The sequence below is a fragment of the Ammodytes marinus genome, assembly GCF_949987685.1.
Source record: "Ammodytes marinus genome assembly, chromosome: 15".
Lineage (NCBI taxonomy): Eukaryota > Metazoa > Chordata > Actinopteri > Uranoscopiformes > Ammodytidae > Ammodytes > Ammodytes marinus.
In genome coordinates this window covers 20147059-20159693 of record NC_137219.1, presented here as the reverse complement: position 1 = coordinate 20159693, position 12635 = coordinate 20147059, and the positions used below count along the sequence as shown (strand labels likewise).

Below are 12635 nucleotides of genomic sequence, written 5' to 3'. Positions count from 1 at the left end.
ATGTAAATATGGATACAGCTCTTGTGTCTAGTATGTTACATATTAAGCTGCCTACAACCATCAACCAGTTAACTTGGCTTATGAGATAAACGCTGAAAATTGAGAAACAAAATTCACCCACGGGCACTTTTAAAGCTTGCTAATGAACACGTTATATGTTGTTTGTATAATTTGCAGAAAAACTGCAGTGTAAGTATTCTATGTTTATGGTGTTATGGGGGATTGTGTGCAGGACTGCTTTCATGTCCAGAAGCAGTGACTTCCTTGAGTCTCAGCTAATTGCCAGGGCAACCTCTAGGCGATGGCTTCCTCAATCACCAACACATAACCTTGCATAATTAATAATTAATTCAAACAATTGAGATATAACATGTTAAAAATGAAGGGCAAGCCTTTAGAGATGCTACTAAGCAGCTTGTTTTACTTTTTGATTGAGCCAAGCAAAGCTAAACTAAGATAAGCTAACCATCTCCTGGCTCTCCAGCCTTATTTCAATCTGACAGACGAGAGTAGTATTGATGTTCTCATTTCACTGGTCAGTGAGAAAGTAAATACTGTTTAATAGTCCTTCAATTACTGTGAAAAGTAATTAGTGTTTTGGTTGTTAAAAACTGGCATTGTGCAGACACCTGAATAGAGTGAGCAAGACGTGTTGCTTTTATCTCTCAATAATTGAAGCCATCTGGTCTATGTTAAATGACTCTTTTTAGAACTTCAGATCTTATGATGTTTTTTAACACATATATAGGATGTATACCTTGTCAATCATGTTTTCCTTAAGGTAAATACAAATGCATTATTGATGAGTTCCCTTGCTGTTTTCGAATGAAAGTAGCCTACTTTCCAATCGTTCTCATTTCCTCTGAAATCCAGAGGGGCGTCTGTTGCATCTTAAAATCACGGACAGACTTCAATCAATATTTGAGGGTCGATACAGGCACCATATAATTGCAACAGGCCCCTTCTAGGACAGTACAAATGCCTCCCCTGAGTTTTGTGGCATAAATAAAAATCATGACAACAAGAGGCTGTTGGACATCAGCGTATACTCCTTTGTTTCCCATTTTTTATTTCAATGATAAGGAAGTAGCTGTAAGTTAACACTTGACCTTCTGAAGTGGCCACGCCTCCTTGTCGTTGTGGTTATGTGCGTCAGTCTGAGTTTGAAAGGGACAAAGTATTTTAAGGTGGACCCCGCCGGGAGTTCCACAAAATAATTTTTTACATTTATGTGGATTTTCTGTGGTCAAGTAAAGCCTTGTATGAGGGTTATTTCAGTTTTTTAATATGTTTTTAAGGATTTCACACAAGCTTAATAGAAGATAATCCTCACCCCCTACCCCAACAGCCGCAGTAAGCCTTGAGTCGGTACTCCCTAAAAAAAAAACTGCTGAACTAAATTATAATATTGCTTTGAAACACTTTACGAGGAACTTGTTTGCCGAAAAGATAATGTTATTGCAGTAAAATGATCAAGTTCGTGGAAAATGTGGTGTAATATGCTAAGACAAATCTTATTTGAGTGAATGGGGGACGGGGGGAGGGGGGGGCTATGAGTCAGTGGTTGGTATGCATATACCATGAAAAATGGATGAGTTCTACCTCCCGAGACTAAAATTAGACAGGAACCTAATATGGAGAGTGTCCTTCAAGTAACACTGTGATTTACATGCAACAACAAGAGACACAGGGTGAGGAACAATGCTGCTATTCTCCAGCACACTCGCCAAGATTGGTGGAGAATGTGCAATGTCATTAGACACAGCGTGGAAAATATGATTATTCCTATTGTGCATGAAACCTAAGCAGCCATCGAAATGAAGCGATGGCATCTCTCTTTAAGAAATCGTTGCACGCTATACGATTACTTCGTGGCATGTCCTTCAATGACAACTGTGCCGAGTTAGAATATAAAGCATCACAGAGGATCATGTACAATTTAGTAGGGATACTGAGACACGATTTTTCAGTGCCATTAGATAAAGAATTGTGTATGTGCACGTTAATGTTTTAAAAGGGGGGAATCGTTTGGCAAGCAGTGCACAGACTGGCGACTAAACTACTTACTTTAACTAATTAATGAGGAACAATCTTTATGGACTTTTTAGGTCCTTTGGTAAATAACATTTTTAAGATAAGAAAGAGAAAAAAAAGAAGCAGAAATTATCACGTAATTGCTTTTTTGTGATCCAGACATAGGTGTCCAATTGCTTAAAAGTTCATCAAGGCTTTACTCGTTAGGGAAGCTAGTGCGACATTTGGTTTTTCCAGTGGGTGTTTTCTTCTTACTCTCAAAGGCTGCATCAGTTAAAAGCCTTTTAAAACATATTTTGCTGTTGAAGCTTAAGTTAATGACCATTGTGAGCATGAAATGACCAGACGTTACCTGCTTTAATGAATAATTTATTTTTCATCCACTTTCGACAAGCTGTCAACACAACATTGACATATTATCACCTCGTCAATAATGGAGTCTTGACTGCATCTATACCGGACATATAAATAGATCCAATATCCACATCCCTTTTGTTTTTGCTCTGTTTTTGGTCTCCACCACCAACTCCTTAGGGAAATATCTGGCTCCTTCTCTACAAAATGCTCCACTATGATCCCTAGCTAGATTTTGAAGAGCTTTATTTTGCCTATATTGCACTCCTGAGAGTGGTGAAACTTAATCACATTGTTAAATTAGAGGGCCATATAACGGCCAAACAATGAACAAAGAGACTAAAATGCTCAGTAGAGCTGATTGGAGTAAGATGATCATTCTCCAAGGGGTTTGTCACAATGAGGAACACTTTTCATATTATACAAGTCATTTGATCCATTGTTAACATTAACAAAATTAGTGCATCTTTAAGCTGGGAGTTGTATTAGCTATCTGAAGCCGTATGTAAGCTGAAAATGTAAGCAAAAATGTCATTGCTGTTTTAATTGTTATATTAATTGATTATTATTATTATTATATGAAGTACATTTCATTCCTCCCTCTCTGTCTGTCTGTATGCAACCTTTAAGTTAATCTGTTGACATTTATTTCAGACATGAAGGTGTCATGTGGAAAGTGACACAGAAATGTTTTAGTATCTAGTAAGATGGCCGTCGTGACCTTTATTTAATGGTGACTCAGGGGCCTCATTCAGTCAGACATGTCCAATTCCCCCGTCATATCCTTGTAACCAGGAGCACTATCTGAAAGGGGTCTTCCATTTGAACGTTACAGTTTTAGTGTGACAAACAGGCAAAAAAATGCCACACGCTGTCGTGACGTCATTCGCCCGCCGACAAAACTTAATGTTCAAATTATTCATGTGCACAGCAGGAGGGTGTGCGGGCTCTGTTACACAGTGTCTGTGTGCTATTTGGTTTCCGTTCCGGAAGGCTGTGTAGTTAAAAAGGCGCTGTGACTTCCCTCTGTCTGTCTGTCTGTCTGACAGCATGATCAAACACTGCATAAGAATTAACTGGACTTTTTTTATAATTCCAGCAAATGCAGGGCTAAAGCAGCAAGAGCCCACAGCATAGCAGACGTTGGCTATGAGCCGCATGGTGGCAGAAGGCAGACAGGGATATGCTGTTGATGGCTCAACAAGGCAGCGCTTCAGAAGGGAACATGGCCAGTGGTGCAGAAAGGAGCTGTTTAATTGGCAGAGTTTGCAATGCACAGGCACTAATTAACCGAAGAAGAGCCACGGTTCAACCTCCCAAATCCCAACAGCCTCCTGAAGACTCGGCTGACATTTTGCACTCTGCAGGGTGGTCAGTCAGTGGGTCTGTGTGTGTGTGTGTGTGTGTGTGTGTGTGTGTGTGTGTGTGTGTGTGTGTGTGTGTGTGTGTGTGTGTGTGTGTGTGTGTGTGTGTTGTGTGTGTGTGCTTGTGTGTGCAAAGTGCCACAATTCCCCAGAATAGAAAAGGCATTTGGCTTGTTAGTATTTGCGGTGCATGCACAGCGAATTATCATTAAACTGAGCGAGGGGGCAACACTGAAAGAACAACACATTATAGGGAGGCTTTTTGTGGTTGCTTTTACACAATCCTACATCTCAGCTGTCTTAAAGCTTAAACATCCTGTTGCTCCTCTGCGTGTGTGTGTGTGTGTGTGTGTGTGGGTGTGTGTGTGTATGTGCGTGCGTGCGTGCGTGTGTATGTGTGTGTGTCTCTCTCTCTCTGTATACATCCTAATGGTACTGACTTGAAAAAGGGCAATCAATCATCAAACACCTTGGCAAATACCATGCGTGTCCCTTGTGTGTAGTTATTTCACGACGAGGTCCCCTCTTTGAACCGCACGCACATTTGTTTGTGCGTCAACAACCAAGACGCACAAAAAGGATGATGTGCTTAACGGTGCGTCCTTATAGGTCAATTATCATGCTGTTGTATGTTTATGCCATGTGCTCACACTGCGGCAATAATTGCCAACATGTGAAATCTCTCATGTGAACTAATTCCATTATCCATGTCACTATTATTTAACTGGAAATGAGCAAAGCAGAACAGTCTGGTAACTACAGTATGTTTAATATTGCATAGGAGGAATGAATACAGTCGGCTCTTTCTACCACTACAGTGATCCAAAGTGACAAATTAGAACTCAGCAAATACAAGCTTTGATTGATTGATTGATTGATTGATTCAATTTTATTTCAGACATATCAAAAAAGAAAAACTAAAACCATGAAAATACAATAAAAAAATATGTTCAAATGATTTCACAAATAAAAATAAACAAAAAATAAACAAATAACATATTGAATTGATATGCCTGAAAAGGAGTAGGAAGAAGTATAAACTTATTTGATCCTACCCCTTTTCCACAGCTCAATAACTTTATAATAATTTTTTATATATATATATATTTTTTTATATTTATACAATCCATATATCCATATATACTCGACGCCATTGCAAATGAGGGCCACCCCTCAATTGATCTCCCGAGCTTCTTCTTCTTCTTTCTTTTTTTTGTTATATGAGCAAATAAGTGTAAATATGTGGATTCAACTTCCTTGCGGAGGTTGCGGTGGGAGTAAACTGAATAAGATGTATGTAGGAAGGAATATAAAAATGGCTTATTTCCATGTAAATGAGTTCATTAGCATCATTTTTAGTTTTTTGCAAGGCTGTAGGAGGAGGAAAAGATGCAATTTATTGTTGAGATTATTACGCAGTGAAACCACAAAAAAAAACACATTTGGGGAAACCATTCGCTATTAACATAAAAGTTGCATTGTTGCACAGGGCGCTTCCCTTTACAAAGACACAACTATACGCATTGATTTTAATGGACACCCAAAGGCAAAAAGAAAAATGTCAGGCCCACACACTCTGTCAATGACATTCATTATTAATTCATAGATAATTTTGTGCCGATCGATACTGTACTTTAGAGCCGTTTTAAAATATTCATCGGTACAGTCCAATTAAGTCCTCCTCAAGTCTAAAATGGATTTGCTCCGCGCCCTGTCAAAGGCCAGAGATTTGGAAAGTGGTGTGATAATGAACAGGGATTTAATGATGCTCCTTCTTGACGGATAGGCCTCCGGATTCAAATCAACATGGCACACCAACCGAGCATTGCTGTAGTATTACGGAGGCGCTTTAATCACTTTCTCTGGCTTTACTCGGTTAGCATTGCGCTGGAAATCCCATTGGAGGCGAGCAAACAAGGGGCCTTCATCTAATCTGGTGTGCGTGGCTTTTCCTCACTTCCCCCATGTGTTCCTGCTTTATCCAACACTGGGCTCTCTTTATTTTCTCTCTCTTCCCCCCTCCACCCCCCCCCCCCACTCATCCCCCCCCCCCCCCCCCGCCCCCCAACGTGTCTCTCCTTCGCTCTCACTCTCTCTCAGTGACTCATGCATCAACCCTACAGCTCCGTTTTCGGCTTGTCAGATTTTCTGCGGTTTCACTGACTCTAATCCAATTCAGAAGCAAATCCCAAAATGCCCAACCCTGTAGGCTGCCCTTCTCAATGACCCCCACGCCATCACCATTACCATCTACCCAGAATTCAGTTGGATCTTGCACACTTTCTATACTTGCCCATGACACAGTCGACACCAAGCATTTCTAAAAATATATATATATATATGGCTGTGCTTCTAGGGAATAAGGATGGCCACTGTAGTACTGTGTGTGAGCCAACTTGGTCAGTCTGGGTCAGACAATAGCAGGCTAGGCATTTCAAGTGTGTGCATTCTGTAAAAAAATGTTATCCCTAACATAAATAATTATAGCTATACTATAACCAAAACTGTAAAGTTTGTAGCCGTGAAACCAAAACTATATGCTGGAAGACGCTACACTGTTTGTAGTGAGGTGGCAAGACCTTTCACAACATTCATTTAATAGTTCATAAGTTATATTATATATTTCCCTGTTCTTACTCATCCTGTTCTTACTCCTTGACATCGTGGGAGAGATTTTTCATCCCCATCTGCCTTTCACTGCTTCCAACGTCTGCCATGGAGACAGATAAGTCTGAAAAGCTTCAGGCTACTACTACATCCATGGCTAATTCTGAACAAGTGCCACGCAATACAATGGGAAATACACTAGGCTATAATATGCAGAGGCCAATACTTTTTCTTGGATATTTTTTTCTCCATAAACTAGTTTTCCTTATGTAATACTGGGGGGGAAAAACACATTCTGCCATATAGATATCCATATTGCATTATATTACATAGGCCTACTGTCAACGTTGATTAAACTTTCCATTCAGTCATACTGTGGTGGGAGAATTGTGTCTTCAAGGCAAATAGGCTACTTGAGAACAGAAAAGCACTTTGAGGACAGGGATGCCAGATGTGGACAGACGAGTTGTCTTCAGTGTCATCAAAGCTCTGTTATATTTCAAGGTTATACACTTGTGCGAGTGCTGAAATAGTATCTTAATCCAAAGACATGCTTAACAGTCTTTAGGGAATCAGCTTTATCTTATCGATGCATGAGCTGTGAAAACTGGATGTGGGCAGATTTTGATTTGTGATATTAACTGTAAAAGTGTTGGATTTCTTTGGAGGATTACTGCTGTAAAAAAGCAAGAATTCATTCGCTTTCAAATTGAATACGTTTACAGAACAGGTTAGCTTTTCTGTCAGAGAACCGGTTTGTCTGAAAGGTGAAGTCGGCAATTCTAGAGAATGTTTGTTATGAAAATAACTTTTTTTTGTCAAAATCAGTGAATATCTCCTCACAATCCACTTTTTCCGCGCACACGCCTACGGACAGGTAGTGGATTGTGAGGATACATTTGCTTATTTTGACCAAAAAGTGATCTTGACAACAACCATCCTCCTGAATCACTGACTCCGCCTTTAAGACAGGTCCACATCTGAGATCTTAGGCCCAAGGCAAGGCTAGGCAAGTTCATTTATATAGCACAATTCAGACACAAGGCCATTCAAAGTGCTTTACAGGGGCAAGATTAAGGTACATAATACACATTAGAAGCCCAGCATAACAATAGCCATTTTATCACATCCTTTATCTGGTATGTATGTAGTACTGCACTTATATAACTTAAAAGGCTGTTGTTTTTTCGGCGTGTGCTTGCACCAACTCTCTTAACGCGCTTAAGACCCTGTGCGGGCTGCCTGACGCACAACTAGACACTCAACAGATCACCGGACCTGCTCCTTGCTGCAGCAACAGACAACTGGACTGTAATTATTAAATTGAGAGGCAGAGAGTGAACACAGGCTGATGGGCAGAGGCAGACTGATAAATACACAGAGACAGAGAGAGCGGGGCTTGGTGGACGGATAATAAGGTAGAGAGACATGGAGATAGTTACCAGAGCACCAGATGGATGAGCAACAAGACAGGTCGACAAATAGCAAAGGCGGCCGGAATGACAGATTGCAAACATCTTAAAACTATAGGCTCCGCTGTAGCAATGAAGCCGCTATTTTCCCAAGGAATGTATTCAATATGTGCGTTCTAAAAAGGATATGAAATAATGTCACCCTCCTTACTCTATCTACCCTCTCTTCCCCCTTTTTTTCATTAATTTGATTGGCAGACTCCACAGAGAGGATGGGGAGTCAGGGTTTGTAGTTGCTGTGGCAACGGCTTGCTCTTTGTTAAAGGCTACATTCCTGGCATCTGATGTTTCTGCGCGCGATCGATAGAACAACCCAGCCTGCCCTGCGGGGACTGATGAGCGGACTGGGGGCTTTTTTTTTGCCAGACCGGAGAGGACCTGGGAGAGAGATAGAAGGGGTTAGGTTGGAAAAGGTGTGAACAGGAGGATGGGGAGATAAAACAGCGATAGATAGGAAAGGGAAGGAGGAGCGATATGGAGATGCGATCTGTGCAGCTGCTGAGCCGGGCGGAGGGGTGAGTGCCGTTTGAGAGAGAAAGAGAGAGAGAGTGTGTGTGTGTGTGTGTGTGTGTGTTTGTGTGTGTGCGCGTGTGTGTGTGTGTGCTCTTCGGCTCCTCGCGCCTCATCTCTGCTATTTTCCGAATGTCACTCACTTGGCGATCAAAGTGAGGTAGAATGTGTCTGTGTGCTCATCATCTGCTTGAGAAGGAGTGTGCTTTTGCGGTGATTGACAAGAGCTCTGCAAAGCAGTCGAGAGCATTCTAAAGGGTGCACAATTCTTCCTGCGTTTTTTTTTTACCTATGTATATGAGAGTGCATTCAAATGTCCACCGCTCACAGATGCATCTTAGGTGTTGCACGCCTAATTGGCAAAGATAGCCATGAGCAGAATTTAGATACTAGTGGTAATGAGACAATTAAGAACCGTTTCTCTGTCTACTTGGCCATCTGTCAATGCAACAACCTGTGGCGGCTGGAAAGTGTTTTTCTTTTCTTTTTTCTATCGAGGCCGTTGTCTTCCCAGGCTGTGCAGAGGCATGGCTCTTGGTAAAAAACATTATGTTTTACTGTTGAACTCCTTCCCCTCATTACCTTGCCATATATCTTCCATCAACTTAAAACCAATTGGCTGGGAATTTGAGCATTTTTACAAAGTGAAAATTACCAGTTACACAAGACTCACAAATGTCTGCCTCAAAGTTATCATCATTCCAGGTATTGTTAAGAGCAAAGCACAATGCTGCCATACCAGTAAGCTTTCTATCATCTTGAGCTCTGACTGTGTTTTACTCTGTGAGACAAGCAGCTAAGACTTTCAGCAATGGAACCCTGCCGTGCTGTATGGACTTCAAGTGATGTGTAAACACTAAACGTCAAATCATGAGATAAAGCAACGCTGATTGTATCGGAAAAGCCTGGTCATCTCAGGAAAAAAACATTAATGCAGCACAGTGTTAAATATATAAAAAGCATAATGAAACATTGATTTGTGGTAACAAGCAGTAAAAAGACACTAACAGGGCAATGAAGCAAAGGGAAACTGTTGTGGCGATTATGTAAATGTATGCATCTGGTGTTTTTCACAGCTCTCGTGCTGATTGCTTGTATTTTTTTGTATGATAACTAAATACAAAATGAATTCCTCCTCTGTATAATAATGCCAACTGTCTAAACACAACATCTAACATGAAAAATATAGAAACTCAGTGTGTGACGTGTAAACTGCAACAATGAGCCAGTGAGATGAGTCAGTATGTTGATGACTTAATATGCTGTCACGTGTCATTTGTTTGCATTCATCCCACCGGGGTTACATGTGTGCTGGGCGAACCCTGCTGTAAACCCTGTGGATTCCCGTATAGAAGCAAAGCCATGCTGCTACTTCATTGCCTATTTAGCTTGTATTTTCCTTTGAACACTCGCCACATATAAGGCATTCACTGCAACCATCCCCCCCCCCCCTTACCTCGGACACAGACATGCATATATTGTACAGGCCATGCAATATGCATAGTCGCACACAAGCAGGACAAACCAATCCACATGAGCATTTAGCCTCACTGCACTCTAATGAGGGTAATTTCTCGCCATCGAGCAGAAAAAAACCTCTTCCATCCTCATGAAACAGCCCCCAGTTAGCCTGCAACCTTTTGTGCTAACACAGTGATGAACATTCACATTTTCTTCCGCAGGTGATATTTCTCTTGCCCTACTGTGAGTTTAATTCCATTATATCCACCTTGCCAGGAAAAGAGACAGTTCATTAGGGGAGAAAAGACTTGGCAGATGAGACATAAAGTGTAAAAGGATGAAAATGTAAAATGGGTGTGAGACAGTGTGAGTAGAGTGTGGACTATAAAGTAACCCATTTCTCTGTCCTTGTATCGTGTCTTGCAGGGCTTGTTCGTGATGGTGCTCTGTATGGACGAGAAGCTGCCGTGCCATGACAGAGGGCAACGTGGGTAAAAGAGACATGCGAAACCCAGCCCAGCACCACTGCCACCTCTTTCTGGGCGGGGCCTTGCTGCTGCTTCTCCTGGCCAGCCCGGCTCTGAGCTGCCCTGCCCGATGCGAGTGCAACGCCTACAGCAAGTCGGTCAGCTGCCACCGCAAGCGCCTGCCCACCATCCCTGAAGGCATTCCCATTGAGACGCGCGTACTGGACCTCAGCAAGAACAAGCTCCGCCTCATCACGCCGGACAACTTCTCCTCCTTCCTGCAGCTGGAGGACCTGGACCTCAGCGACAACCTCATCACCGTGCTGGAGCCTGGCTCCTTCCGCTCTCAGCTCGCCCTCCGCTCGCTCAACTTTCGCAGTAACTTGCTTCAGTTGGTTCCCGCCGGCGTGCTGTCGGGCCTGACCAACCTCACCCGCCTTGACCTCAGCCACAACCGCCTGGTGGTTCTCCTGGACCATGCCTTCCAAGATCTGCGCAGGTTGACGTCCTTGGAGGTGGGTGACAACGAACTGGTTTTCGTCTCTCAGCGGGCCTTTACGGGATTACTAGGACTCCAAAGTCTGTCCCTGGAACGATCCAATCTGACCGTGGTCCCCACTGACGCTCTGGGACATCTGCACAGCCTGCTGGAACTGCGCATGCGCTACCTGAGCATTGGCTTTCTCAAGCCTTTCTCCTTTAAGAGGTTGTCGCGTCTCCACCGACTGGAGATTGATTACTGGCCCTGGCTGGACACACTGCCTCCCCTCTCTCTGCACGGCCTCAACCTCACAACATTGTTCATAACCAACACTAACCTGTCTGCCTTCCCCGGCGCGGCCCTGCGCAACCTGCCCTACCTCACACATCTCAATTTGTCCTACTGCCACATCAAGCACATCCATCGAGGAGAGCTGGGCCCTCTCCCGCACCTAGTGGAGTTGCGCCTCCAAGGGGCTCATCTGCTCTCCATCGAGCCTCTTGCATTCGCAGGCCTCAAATCCTTGCAACTACTGGATGTGTCACAGAACCGCCTTGACTCCCTGGAGAGGGGAGTGTTTGCCTCGCCGGATGGTCTCCAGAGGCTCTGTCTGGGTGGGAACCCATTAGTGTGCGACTGCCGATTGCTTTGGCTGCTCAATAGCCAGAAGCCGCCCTCTCTGCAGATCCTGGATATCCAGCCCGAGTGCAGCGCCCCTGACCGACTCTTGGGTAAAACTCTCCGCGACCTCAAGGAGCCTCTGGCCTCCACCTACATGACCTGCACCAAACCAAGGATTGGACCCAACACGACACAGCTTCTGATGGCTGATGAGGGTCAGCCCGCCCGCTTGACCTGTGTGGCAGAGGGAGCACCGCGGCCCTCAGTGGTCTGGATTACACCTCACAGACGCTACGTGACAACCAAGAGCAGTGGTAGGGTGGAGGTCCAGTCAGATGGGACCCTGGATATCAAGATGGCGGAGCTGCACGACAGTGGGGTGTATTGGTGCATCGCCAGTAACCCTGCTGGCAACGCTAGCCTTTCAGCCTCTTTAGCTGTGAAGAGCATGGCCACTGGGGACAGATCTCACTATAGCAACAGGAGCTCCAACTATCTGTCAGACTCTAATAGCACATGGAGGAATGGAACAGTACTGTACAACATGACTACCCCTATAGACCTTAAGACTATCATTATATCCACAGCCATGGGCTGCCTGTCCTTTCTAGGTGTGGTAATCTTCTGCTTCCTGCTGCTGTTTATCTGGAGCAGGGGGAAAGGACGCCACAAGAGCAACTTTGACATTGAGTATGTCCCTCGCAAGTCCAACGGGGCAGCAGCAGAGGCCACAGAAACGAGTGGCCCTCGACGGGTCAACATGAAAATGATTTGAAAACGGCCCAGATCAACAACATATGAGAGTCAACAACAAAAATGCCCACATATCAGCTAAAAAATAAATGTTTCTTTTCTATGACACAGTGGATTTATGATAAACGAAAGTGATGTACTTATATAGTGGGGTGTCAATATGACGGTGATATAGTGATGAAGTGGGCATGTGAATATAAAAGTGATATATGAAACCGTGGACGTGTTTATATGAAATAATGTTCTCATACAGTACATTGAATATAATACTATAACCAACATATCAATATGGGAGTGATATAGTGCTGCACTAGGCATGTGTTTCCGTGGTGATGTGAAGAGTAATGATGTTGTCGACTGACCGTGACATCAAGGTGAGGGAGGGAGCCGCTGGGAGTGACAGGGGACATCTTTGCGTGGCAGCAGACCTATCATCGCTGCAACATGTCAGGAACTCAATTGTCGAACACCCATATTAGCTGCAGTGTGAATGGTGTGCATTGTGTCCGTA

General features: G+C 43.5%; 1 protein-coding gene across 1 annotated transcript in view; it reads left to right on the top strand.

The window, feature by feature from the left end:
* Window positions 1-12146, top strand: part of lingo2b (leucine rich repeat and Ig domain containing 2b) — a gene marked incomplete at its 3' end in the record, with an annotated part of 31062 nt that extends 18916 nt beyond the window's left edge. The window contains exon 2 of the mRNA XM_080042370.1: window positions 10229-12146. Coding sequence (XP_079898496.1) covers window positions 10275-12146 — 1872 coding nt within the window. The 5' untranslated portion in view covers window positions 10229-10274. The remainder of the gene's footprint in view (window positions 1-10228) is intronic.
* Window positions 12147-12635: the final 489 nt, after the last annotated feature.